The 13,427-nt window shown below is 43.7% G+C and overlaps 1 protein-coding gene across 8 annotated transcripts in view; it reads left to right on the top strand.

The window, feature by feature from the left end:
* Positions 1 to 13,427, top strand: part of CELF2 (CUGBP Elav-like family member 2) — a 475,836-nt gene that overhangs the window by 369,651 nt on the left and 92,758 nt on the right. For all 8 annotated transcript variants that reach the window (XM_032474151.1, XM_032474155.1, XM_032474153.1 and 5 more), the window contains one exon: positions 8,322 to 8,404. In XM_032474151.1, coding sequence (XP_032330042.1) covers positions 8,322 to 8,404 — 83 coding nt within the window. The remainder of the gene's footprint in view (positions 1 to 8,321; positions 8,405 to 13,427) is intronic.

Genomic DNA, 13,427 nt, shown 5'->3' with positions numbered 1-13,427 from the left:
CACAACCATCTTGATGCACATCCAAGTCTAGAGGAGCCACGATAAGGAAATCATTTGCAGGAATACAGCGGTGTGTTTAGCAGCCTGGGGACTGAATTTTATTTTTTTATGAAAGTAGAGTTGATTTACAAAATGGTGTTAATTTCAGTTGTACAGCAAAGTGACTCGGTTTTATATACACACACAGATATTCAGATTCTTTTCTGTCATAGGTTATTACAAGATACTGAATATAGTTCCCTGTGCAACACAGCAAAATCCTTGTTGTTTATTTTATGTATAGTAGTTTGTATCTGTTAATCCTATATTCCTAGTTTATTCCTCCCCCTGCCCTTTCCCCTTTGGGAACCATAAGTTTTCTATGTCTGTGAATCTGTTTCTGTTTTGTAAATAAATTAATTTGCATTATTTTTTTAGATTCCACCTATAAGTGATCATATAATATGGTCTTTCTTGGTCTGACTTACTTCACTCAGTATGACAATCTCCAGGTCCATCCGTGTTGCTGCAAATGGCATTGTTTTATTCCTTTCTGCGGCTGAGTAGTATTCCATTGTATAAATATACCACAGCTTCACGACTTCTTTATCTGGTCGTTTGTCGATGGACATGTGGGTTTTTTCCATGCCTTGGCTATTGTAAATAGTGCTGCTATGAATATTGGGGTGCAGATGTCTGTTTGAATTAGTTTCCTCTGGATATAAGCCCAGGAGTGGATTCCTGGATCATATGGTAGCTCTATTTTTAATTTTTTAAGGAACCTCCACACTGTTTTCCATAGTGCCTGCACCAGTTTACATTTCCACCAGCAGTGTAGGAGGGCTCCAGGGGACTGAATTGTAAATGGAACTTGTGACACCAGGAGCATTCTGTGTGAAGTCTCATCTTGCACTCCTGCAAAGCAAGCCATATTTTGAGGACAAAGTAGAAAGAACAAAGACTTAGGGCCGTGCAGGGGTCCAAGTTTGCAACAGTGTGTTGGATGTGGTTTTTAACCAGTAGTGCCAAGTTCTTCTTGGTGGGCGGACTTGAGGCTGAGGAAAGGGATACCTCCGTGCTTTCCCAGAGGACCAGTTGGCCTCTGGAGGCATCCATGTATTTTGGAAAAATAGCATTTTGTCATTGTCTTTTTCCTCAAGACACTGAAGGTCACATTCTTCGCCACTGGAAAACTACATTTTTTTTTAAAGTCAAAGCTAAGTTTACTTTAAAATTTTAATCCAGGGGATTTTTGATGGGGTTTTTGAACCTTTAACTGCTTTGTGGAAACTGAAAGTCGAGGGTCTTGGCAGGGGTAAGGCCCATGATTGATCAGCGAAACCTTAGCGCGTGGGAGATTGACTTGCGCACAAAATGCACCGCTGAGAGCAATAACCTTTGGACTCTGAGAGAAGTATTAAATTCTTCATATAGTGGCTCAGATTGAGGGAGAAAACAGATGACAAGGGGAAGCAAGGGGAAGGAGTCTGTCCTCTTTTGACTGGAACTGGCGTCTGGGCCACTGACTCCACAAGCCAAGATCCCCATTGCGATTCGACTTGTGTACAGGAGGCACCTGCTCTGCTTGCAGATGTGTGTGCAAAAGGGAGTTTCATTCACAGAAAGAAACAGACCATGGCGGGCTCACTAATTGAGCCTTCCAGGGCCTGGGTCTCTTGATCTGTGGGCCCCTTAGAATTCAAAGGCAGCCTTTAAAGGAATTTTCAATTCACAACATGATGACTCTCTGGATGTCTTGAATTCCAATAGAGCCTGAATTGAATTTGTCTGCCAGGGCTGTTACTTTTGTTTTTTGTTTTTGTTTTTTTTTTTAAGAAATAAATAAGGGCAAGTGTCCATCAGCAGATGATTATCCGGTGGCTGATTTCACATCTTCGTGTAGATTTTGACGGTGACATAGATTTCTTGCTTGAGATGTTAAGTGACCTTGAAGATGTGGACAGTCCCTCTCTTCCCCCTGGGGACAGAGTTGACTTGGGAAGACAGGTGTTCACATGCACAACACTGGAAGCTCTGAACTTGGAATACTTTTTATTTCACCAGCTTAGCCACAGACTTGTAGGAAATCTTTTTTTTTCTTTTCTTTACCTTCTCCGTCCTGAAGTTGGACAGTTGTTTGTATTTCAGAAAATGTTCACAATTGTCTGTAATAAGATATGATTGAAGCGTAGCATCAGAGAAAGTCTTAGCAGTCAGGACTAGAATGTTCCCAAAAGGCCCTTCTTCCCACTTGTAGGGGCACCTTTTCAAGGAGAATTTATCCTCTGGCCACACTGGTGGCTTCAGGAGAGTCATAAAGAATGTTCCACTGGACCACCCACACGTGGGGCCGGCTTCCTGGGCCACTGGGAGTGTGAGTGGTTGGCATGCGATCTGAAATGTCTGCGCTGCAGCCAACAAGTGACTATTTCAACCGCTGAAAATGATTCAAGTCACTGACTCTCCTGTCTACATACCTGGGTTTTTTAAAACAAACACAGAGATGTAGTAAGAACTACCTTGTTGTCCATATTTTAGAGCCAAAGATTGAAAGAAAACTGCCTTTGTCAAATGGTGTCTTCAGAGCATCAAACCTTAATTTCCTTCCTCCCAGTTTGGTCATCTCGGAGGAAATTTCTTTAATGAGTATGATGTCTGCTTTCCTCAGGGCGGAACCAGTTTTAAAATCTGATCTCAGAATCATTCTCCGGGGCTTGTGTCTACACTGCCCTCCACCCAGAAGAATGTACATGAAGTGAGTTTTGACTCAGGGCGGGCCATGATGTAAACTGGTTAGTCTTCACACGAGCAGGGCATTTTTTTCCCCTGTGAGTATTATTACCGAGAGTTTCCAAGGAAAGCTTTCCAAGAGAAACAGCTGTGGTTTGAAAAGATTTGTGATAATCCAGATGGCTTCTTTGAGGATAAATCTACTTGATCATTTAAAATTAAAGTCTTTCAGTAAAGTTGAGTGTCTTTTTTTATGGTTTTAAATACACTACTGGTACGTGTGTGTTTGTGTGTGTGTCTGTGTGTGTGTGTGCGCGCGCGCCATGGGCCTGGCTCGTTTGAGGCAAGACTTCTCTGGAAACAGCATAAACCTCACAAGAGTGTCTCAGATTATTCAGCAGTTAAGTCGGCAGAGTACCTGAGGGAACTCTTTATGACGGCAGAAACTATGCCAGCCACCAAGTACCCTATTTGGAGTACACAGCACTCAGCCTCTCAGGGAATTGCCATTCTCAGCTTCTGAGACAAGATGGTCTAAGCATCATGCCGATTACACATCTCTTTACAAGCTGCACACGTGCAACTAGACGGCTCAGCTTGCCAACTGGTGGGCCTCTGGGCCCTCAAAGGCTCCCAGCCCCCCCAGCATGCTCCCTCGGGGCCCAGTGTCCCCTGGCTGCCTGCTGACCATCCAGAGATGTTCACGGTGAGGCCTCGCCCAGGTGGCCTTCACAGCCGGCCCTCTGCACCCCAGAATTTTTCTCTCTGGACCTTCATTACCATCGAAACAGATCTGTCTTAAGTGGCCTTCCTGGGGGGCTCTGCTGGATGTTCCAAGTTGAGCCGCAAAATGAATTCACAGGGAGGTGATAATGGCCAGGAAGCTTTAACGTGACACCCTCTACGGTGTGTACAGACACACCAGCATCTCCTGGTGACGAGTCAAGGAGCCACGAGTAGTGGACATACTAGGCTCTGCCTCAGCCCGAGACACTGAGGACCGGTTCTGGAATCACCTCTCAGGTTTTACCACCGAACCTGTTTCCCCTGTGAATTTAAAGAGCCCAGGGGAGGTGTGATGGGGCCAGGCTGATAAATAGATGCTCCAAAGATGGAGTTTTTTATTTTTTGCTCCAACATGCAGAGCTCTTGTTAATACAGTGCATTGTTGGAACTCTTGAAAAGCGGGGCGCCACGGAGTAACTGAGCGAGGGACATCTTGTTGTTGTCTTTTCTAAGCTGGCCGCCGCCACTGGCAGAAACTTCGGAGCGTGTGGGCAAAGGTGGCAAGAATTAGAAACAGCACATGCTCGTGGGACTATGTCAAAGGGGCGAAGTAGAAAAACACTAAGCAGCCCACGCTAGCAGCACGGAGCAGAAACTGGAGGGCTGAGATGTGCTGAAGCTCCAGCCTCTGCGAGCCCCAGGAGGCCCCAGGCAGGTGGCTTCCTGCCTGCAAGACGGAGCAGACCTTTCTCTGCAATCCCCGGCCGCCGGGAATGATGCTGAAGCTGGGGGAGGGGGGTCACCTCCGGGGCACACTGCAGCCGCCGGCCGTCGAAGAGCACCCGCGGTCGTTGTAGGCGTTTAGCCACCCACCTGACAGCGATGTTGGAAACAGAACCTGGGAAAGGAGGGAGGTCTGCCCCCCAAATCAGATTGCTGGGCCATCTGGTGTTGCAGCTGACCTGAAAACAAATCCCGCGAATTTCAGACCTGCGTCACAGCTGGCGCAGGGCAATCTGAGAGACAGGTGCTTCCCTGAACAGCTGTCCATCCAGCTAGGGCAGGCAGGAAAGAACATTCCAGCCCTGTTGAACCTTCATGGGTTTTCTGGGCTCTAGAGTCACTCCTTGACCTTTTACCACAATCATTAATCACCATCTCAGGGCAAACACTAACGATATTTCTCCCTTCCTTTGTTGAAATTATCTCTGCAGGTCAGTGATGCTAAGGTTTTAAGTGAGAATATCAAGTGATTGATGGATAAGAAAGACTGGGTGTTAGCTGGGAGAGTACTCACAGGAATGTGTGTCTCTGAAACACATTCTTATTCTGGGAGTGTCCAGACTCAGGTCCCGTCAGGGGAATAACACAAATTGCTGCGTCTAAGATGAAGATTGGAATTGCTGGTTCTGTATTTCTGCTGCGAATTTTTTGATAACTTAATCAAACACTATTTTTATTAAATGAATGAGTGTATGTGCTCAATGAAGTGCAGAACATTTTTAGCCCCCAAAATATAAAGAATAGTTGTGACTCTTAAAAAATGTATTCTGAATGAAACACATTGGTTCTATATCTATGTAGGGTTTTTTTTTGGGGGGGGGGGGCAGGCAGACCAGGTTTTTATTCACTGATTTAGAGGTAATGCAACTAAAGTAACTGAGTTGTGGAGGAAGTAGGATTTTTTCCACTGAGTCATTCAGGAACCAAATGTGTGAAACTGAAAGGAGAGTCTTTGGGTGAGAGTCCCCGAGAATCCCCTGTTTGTGCGGATAGTTCATTGCAAGTTGGGGCAGAAATTCAGCCTGGACTCTACTCACCCAGCCACGGGGCTGTGCCCACCTGGAGATAGGACACTTCTTTCAGAGGTTCCAAGTCTGCTGGCCAACATGGTTCCGGTGGAGCCGAGCTGTTGGGTTGGGGGTCAGTGAGCAGGGAGGGAGGCGTATCGCGGCTGTCATCCAGGATATTCTTCTGTGTGTTACAACTGGAACTAGAACTTTTATTGGCCTGATCTTGAAAAGCCTTTGTTTAAATGAGTCCAGAGTAAAAGCCTTAAGAGCTTAGCACAGTTGGAAGAGGATGTGTAGTTAGAAACCCCTGTGAGTTGCACAGGCCGGGTGGACCCTGGATGAAACTGGAAAGAGTTTGAGATGTTGGAAGGAGTTTGAGGTTTGGAGCATCTTTCCATCTCCCCTTCTGTACGTTGGACTCCCCTCTTCAATCTCTTCCTTTTTCACCCTGTCCCACGCTGCTTGGACGTCAGCTTCAAACATGCCCTTCCTCAAAACGAAACAGAACACAGAAACCACCTTCTGTTCACTAAGAACCTTGTTCAAGAGGGAAACACTTTAAGTTGCCAAATGCATACTAAAGTGTAAATGGCTAGGGACAATTAAAGGGTGCCTTCCTCAAGGGTAGCCTTTTAATACTTAAATAGCAAGTGAACTGCACCTTCCTGGTGGGATTTCAGGCCGTGGGAAGTGGTAGGGATGTTGTCTGAGTGTTGAAGGCAGGGGAGGAGTCTTTATTCCTGAGACCGCTGTGTGTTGAGTCCAAGCTGGCCTAACATACAGAAGTCCCTCAGTTGACACCATTTGTTTCTCACTGCTTTTATCTTATCATGTGTGTTGTTCGCCATTTTCAGTTCCCCTGTAGTTCCACTGTTCTTTTAGGCCAAGCTGAACTTTTCCTTCTTAGCTGAGTGTGGTCCTGCTGGCCTTTGTTTTCCTTCTCCTGAGATCATTCTTCCTTAACTGCCTTCTGTCCAGGCAAGCAAACTGCCTTATGACTTCTCCTCCATCCTAAATCTTCTATTTGTTTAGAGGTCACACCCCCAAAATCTACCTGCTTGAAAGCATCACATTCTGCCCCCTTTTTTGAAGCTTCAGTTACTGAATTTAAATTTCAGAGCTCTTTCTTTGCTTCTTTATCTGGAAGCCAACCCCATAAGCCTAGGAGAGAGAAAGGAGAACTTACTGAGAGTCTGGCTGGGAGAAGCTTTCAGAAGACAGAGGTGGTGTCTCCCTGTTTTTCTTTCTGTATCAAGCCTAGTGAAACATGGTTGGTATTTTTCTTTCTCTCAAAGTGATTACAGTGGGTTCTGGAAACTGGGACTTGCTCTATTTAAAATCATTCCCTGATTTGAAGCAATTTCTATAGTTTTTCTGGGCTTGTGTTATGCCAGTAAAGCTAAAACTCACACGTTCGTTTGATCAGTTCAGTTAAACATCTACCACTAGGAAGCCTGGCCAAATGAACTGTGGTCAGAGAAGTCAGATAGCTGAAGTGGAAAGCTGATATAAAAATGATCAGTCTGTCCATCTGTGATTCTTCAAAGCCACTTCATAATTTTCATACCCCCCTCATCATGTAAGTGATATCATTTAAGAGTTTCCAATCCTTGGATGCATGGAGCTTTTTAAATGCCAGAAAGCTATGATCATGTTCTCCTTTGGAAAGTGAAGGTTTTGCATAGTTAATTTTGATAGGGTCCAAGTTTCTTCCCCCAAATAAGGAAGAAGCATCTTAGATGTATTTCCGAATGCCGTACGGCTGGTATTGTACCTTAGTTTCTCTTCCTCCTTTGACTGAGGTTTTCTTTTGAAAACTAGCTGCCAGTTGATGACTCTGAACCTTGGGTGGTTTCTGGTGCCCACTTCCCGCTCTCCAGCTGAGCCCCTGTGTTGTGCTCTTGATCTTGTTTACATCATTCCCCTGAATGGGACCAACACTGGTGCCTCAGTGCCGTGAATTTTTCTCTAGTGCTGCCTGCTGCACTTGGCGTCTGAGTACCTCTCCAAGCTCTCCCCATTCCTCTCCGAGCATTGGGATCCTTCAGTAAAGTCAGGATGAAATATGTACGTCTCTCTGCTCTTAATTCTCAGCCCAGCTCATCCAAGACAGCCCAGGTCAGAGGCAGCACCTTCTTCTTTAAATTTACAAACGTTTTGCCCACCCTCTTTTGCCAAGCCTGGTTATGCTAAGAAACTACATGCTAATTAACAGATTTTTAACCAGTATCTTTATCTGGTTTAACCACATTTGTTAACCAGTATCTTGAGCTGCAGAAGAAGGGGTCAGGCATCCTTCGGAATGCAGAAAGAATGGACAGAGGTTTCAAGGCCATTTTCTTTGGGGGAAGGACTTGGCTGGGCAAAGGGTATATGCTGATCCCTCTTGGAGGGGCCATCAGCCTAGACTCCCATCAACTCTTGGGCATGAGACCAGGTTGATGGACCACTGTGATACTTAATACTGGGGACAGAGGCTGCAAACATCTGTTTAAGCATATATCCACCATATCACAGCTTCCTTTCTAAACTGGTTGAAATAGAGTCGTTCATTTCAGCAAACAAATGTTGAGCATTTCACGGATGGAAATTTGCCTTATATACTGTGGGGCAGATAAAAGAATAAAACACTATCTGCACTCTTAGGAAACCTATCATCCAGTTGCCTAAGCCTTTGAGCTGAGAAATTGTTTTAAAAGTGTGATGTTGCAAAGATATCCTTTAAGAAAATTCTAGTTAATGTAAGTTTCTGCTATTGTTCCTGGGATTAAACACTTTTCTTTGGTCTTAGCTGCACCACGAGTCCCATGAACAGCTCACCCACCACCTTCCACCCATTTTCCTAAACAGCTGTATTCCCGGTCGTTGGTGCACAGTTATGAATTGATTCCCCAACGTGGGAAAAGCTAATAAATATGATTTAGGATGAAAGGCACCATGGAAATGCTTGAGATGTTGTTAATACTGTTCTCGCGCACTTTATTTTTAAATTGTGCATCCTTTTAAGTAGATTACTTGTTCGCGGCAGTCTCCATTATATCGAAGCAAAGCATTCACAGAAATTTCTAAAAACCTTTTCATTTCTCTCTGTAGGTTGTTGTTTCGTAACATTTTATACAAGAAAAGCTGCACTTGAGGCCCAGAATGCACTGCACAATATTAAAACTTTACCTGGGGTGAGTCGGTTTACTTTTGTACCAAAATCACTTTATTGCTTGAAAATGGTCCTTTCAACTGAAGGTTCTCGTGATGGGCTCTGAGTGCCAGAAAATGAGTTTGGTCTTTGGAGGGAGGGTATGCTGACCCCACCAGCCCCCTGTGGCAGCCGAACCAGCTGCCCAGCCCCTGAAGAAGCACTAGCATTAATGCTGATGGAAAAACCTCTCAAATAGCATGTCCCCTGGTTAGAAAATCAGAGTGACCCCACTGGGCGGCAGCAGCTGCCAAAGAGTATTGGGTGGGCCACGATTTTGAAAGGAGTGGGGGAGAAAACTTGACACACATGAGAGGGGCAAATGGAAAAAGAAAAGCTTTTACTCACCAGGAGCCTCTTTTCAAATTTAGTCCTTAGATTTTCTTTTGAAAGGACAAAATGTACCCTGCACAGCCATAATATTAAAACCTCCTAATGGTTTCTAAACAGTCAATGGTGGTTAACAAAGTCAATGTTTTAATGCCCAATTGGTGCCTGCATGTTGTTAGAGAACAGAAAATACAAAACTTGCATTTTCTTCCCCATTTCCTTTCCATGCGCAGTACATTCTCTAGAAATGAACTGATGTTGGCTGTAGCTACGTCACCCGAATGCAGGGTTTCTGGGGCTTTGTGACCATTTTAGGTAGTGCATGCTGGTATGCTGTTGGGCTCTTTTCCCCGCTGACTCAAAGATCACTGATGAGTTAATTTAATATCATAATGAGGTGTGTTAGTTATAAAGAAGAGCCTCTGGTAAGCAGTGCTGTGGGAATGATTGTATGGAAACCTGATTTGCTGAGAATAAAAGAAGATAACGTGATGTCCCTAATGTTTTCATCCTTTATCTGTCACACCAACCTATGCACACTACTCACTTATATACCCCATCACCCCCAGGAAAGATAGCATTGGTGTAATTCACCTTAGATCCACTGAAAAGTTTATAATGTTTTAGTGGCAAGATAGTCAACAAAAGGTTTTCAAAACAGCTTCATAATACCCAAAAATAGTAAATTATGAACCGCGGTCTCAAATCACACCCCTTTGGTTTTCCCCTTTTTGTGTGAGCAAATTTGAGAGAAGGTGGTTCAGAAAAGCAAGTGTGTGATACCAGAATTCTCCCTCCCAGTTCAGTTTAACTACTTCACCCTGAAACTTCTAAGGTGGTTTTTTGTGAAGGAGTTTTTACTGGGTCTAAGTGCCTTGCTTAATGATTTTTTTAAAAAAAACTATTATTTCAACTTTATTCTCTGTAGCAATGGAATTTTTCCAATGTAAATTCTAGGACAATGTAGTGTTAGGTCACATTATAGAATGAAGCATCCAAAGGCAAATAAATATTGACCAGCTTTAGCCAATGGTAGGAAAAAAAAATTTTTTCTTTTATTTTCCAGGCTTCTACTCCAACCCAAAGACCATTTTGTATTCCTTCTTTTAAACAGAACTGCTTTATAGTAATTAGCATGCAAAATCCCTTCTAGGTGTGTTTTAAGAAATTAGTTGAGATGATGAATTGTTACTTAGCATTTAGGGCATATTGAGGCCAAATCACATCCTATTTCAAATCAATGCAAAGCTTGGTGAATTTGCATCCATCCTGTCCATTAGGAGTACAGCTCCCAATATGCCATTTTCGTATGTGAAGATGTTCTCAAGAAACCGAGAGTTAATCTGATGAATGGACCATGTTGCAAAACATACGAGTGACTGATGAGGACGCTTCTGTTTGGGACATCTTACTCTGACCCTTAACAAACTTACAGCATCTTCTGTATTTAAGAAAAAAAAAGTTACCATTGTCTCTTTTTCTTTTAAAAATTCTGCAGATGTCAGGGATGGTGAATTTGGAAACCTGTTATTAAGGACAATAATTCTAGGGTTGGAAAAGATGGTTTGTGGGTTGTTTTTGGCTTTCTTTTTATCCAGTTCAATTTCCAACGCCCAATGACTGGAGGTGGGTGAAATGAAAATTTGGAGAAGTCGGGTGTGATTTGTAGGCACCTAGCCTTCACAGTATGCACACTGTTGCTACATCTGCCCCTTCAAATTAGGGAATGGAGAAAAGAGATCCCTTCCTGCATTTATGTGTTGCTTTATCTGATCAGCCTCACCCTGAACAGCTCCAGGAAGAACGCAAAAGTGGTTTCATATCAGCTGGGAGCTTTGGTGGACAGAAAGAAATGGGACCAGACATAAAAGATTAATGCATATTCTTGGGGAAAAAAATATTACAGGGTGCCTTGCTGTTTGATTACAAGCCTTGGAATTAGTCAACATTTCCATAATTCTAAACCAATATACACCTGTTTTCCCACTGTGATGTGAAGGCACAACTTAATTTAACAGAATCCCTGCTGTGCTAAATCTCTCATTAAATACCAAGTGAGTTCGGTAGTTTAAAGTCGCAGCACTGCTATTTTAACTGGTTGCCTTCATATTATGAAATTAATAAGAAATTAATGATGCACTTTGCCATATGCCTTCAATTTCTTTCTGAATAAAAATAAAAGGGATAAAGAAAAATGCACCACCAGCTGACACTTTAAAGCTTTTCTGGTTGTAATCATTTCTCCTGTAGATAAAAATCCATTAAAAAAGGCACTTGCTGCCTTTTTTTTTTCCCCCTAAAATGTCCAAAACTTTCCATTTAAAGCAAGATCAAATAGTGCTGGGTGTATGGTTGTTGGTTTTTTTTTTTTCCTACTTAATTTTCTTTTGCAGTTGATGTTTTGTGTTGTACAGAACTTTCATCATGCAGCCAGACATGGTGAATGTTGAGGGACCATCTTTCATCTTGAGAGAAACAAAGAGCTTGGTTAGTGTGGGAGAGGAAGAAAAGCTGATGGGATGGTCTTTTTATGCAGTGGAATGTGTCTGCTCTTAGATTTTTATTTAAAGGCACCTCTCCTCTCATGTCCTCTATAAATTATGGAGACCCTTTTTGTGGAGGATGGTGGGGTACAAGGTGAAGCACCAGGGCCGTACTCAGCAGGGCAAAGTCATTAAGGACACATTTGTCAAGCCTGTCTTTTACCATATGACTGAAAAAGTCACTGGAATGCTCAACATAAGTCCTAGAGATACACTGTTAGAAACTAAGAGAGAAGATTGATCAGCTCATCACCTGGAGCAAGAAATGAGGGTTGGGAAGTAGGGGGTGGTCCTTCCCCTGGTTCGATCACCCTCTACTCCAGAAACAGTAGTGAGACGCTTAAACCACAGATCAAATCTTAGGCATGGCACCTAATTCATTACTGACACTTCAGTAGGTTAATAAATCATGCTCTTTGGGTACCTACTGTGTGCCAGGCAGCCAAGCTGTACAATGACACACACACCCTTGAGATCCCTAGTGAGTTCGTGGCCACGTCTGTGTGGAAAGGGGCTCCTTGATGAGCCATTGGCCTTGGCACAAACTTGTTAGACTTTTTCCACCACTGGGCCATTTGTGCTTAGACAAATCTTGATTGCCTCACCTTTGACCAAGAGCAAATCAGGCTAAGAGCTGGCTTCCTTGGTTTAGGGTTTCAGGCGAGCGCAACCTCACTGGTAGGATTTTTCAGCAGAAGTGTCATCCTCTGCTGTCCTATTTCCCAGAGAGAAAACCCCTGTGAAGGCAACTTGCAAGGTGCATTTAGTTTTCACTGACCTAATTTAGCTTAATTAAAACATAAGCTAAGGACCTTCATGGAGACATAGGAAGACTCCCACAGTCTCTTCAGTAATCAGGCGTCAGGGCCACATCCCCCTGTCCTGTGCCTCATGCCATTCCCATTTTCAAGGTCTTGACATACATTACCTCCAGCAATAAGTCTTTTCAGTGGAATACCTACAGCAGAATCATTAGAACATTTGCTGTATAAATTAACTGAACTAAGGCTGTAATAACAGAGAGGAATACCGTTTTACGAAAGCCCTTAAATTTTAACAGCAAGGAGGAATCGGAATCCAAATGTCTTGTAAAATATTAATTGCAGATTTCTTCTAGACATTTTCTCTGAGTTTGTCTGAGCTCCTTTCTTTTTAGAGTCACTCCCAGTTTTATTAAATGCGGTTTATATTAAGGAGTTACTGCCCTAAGAGCACGTTCATTGGGCGCATGTTAGCGGTGGCGGCCAGGACCGCATGTAGATTGCAGAGATGAAAGCCAATGGGCCTGATCCAGGAGGAGGAAGCTGTCAATCAAGTGGCCTCCTAGGACAGGCGCGCTCACCCACGTGACATCAGTGATCCCCTTGCCGGCTGGGCCTGGAAGACCTCGTTCACCTGTGTGGGGAGGCCCTCCTCCCAGGTGGCCTTTTTCACACAGTTCTCCGTAGAACTGTCCCCACCCCCACCCCCGTGTCCTTTAAGAGAAGAATGCTGGGGTTTAATATGCTTCACTCGGAACAGCAGTGGCTCTCACTGAGACCGCCTTCAGTTTGCCCATTGTCACGCTTCTTGAGTACTGATTTTTCTCTGAACCGCCTCTTCTCATTATTAATGTGCCTTTAATGCCTTTGTTCTCAGAGCCACGAGGATTATGTTATCACCCTCATCATCATTATCATTTCTGGCAGAAAAGTCTCTCAAACCCCATCTCCTCCTATCATGGAAATTTCCCCCTAGACCATCCCATTTGAATCAAAGCCTGACGAGGCCGTGCCACATGCAGGCGTTTTCCTCAGGCACCTTTGATTTCACGTTGTTGGGGGGAAAAAGAAACAACCAACACATCAGGATGAGCAGGATTGAGTCCTCAAAATCGTGTGTCCTGTGGAGCCCACGGGACATCCATGCCTTCATTTGACAAATATTTATTCTGTTTTTATGGTTTGCCAGGCACTGTCCTAGGCACTGGAGAATACAGTAGGTTCCATGATATTTCTAACTAAATCTTCCAAATAGAAAGCCAGACGACATGCCTATATGTATATATATAAACTTAGTGTTCAGTAAATAGATCTTAGGATATTGAATGCCCAAAAGAGTTGGTTCAATAAAATATTTCCAGAGGAGTGGAGT

This window comes from Camelus ferus, chromosome 35 (assembly GCF_009834535.1).
Source record: "Camelus ferus isolate YT-003-E chromosome 35, BCGSAC_Cfer_1.0, whole genome shotgun sequence".
In the NCBI taxonomy this organism is placed as follows: Eukaryota; Metazoa; Chordata; class Mammalia; order Artiodactyla; family Camelidae; genus Camelus; species Camelus ferus.
Note: the sequence above shows the minus strand (reverse complement) of the source record. Positions and strands in the feature narration are given on the sequence as shown.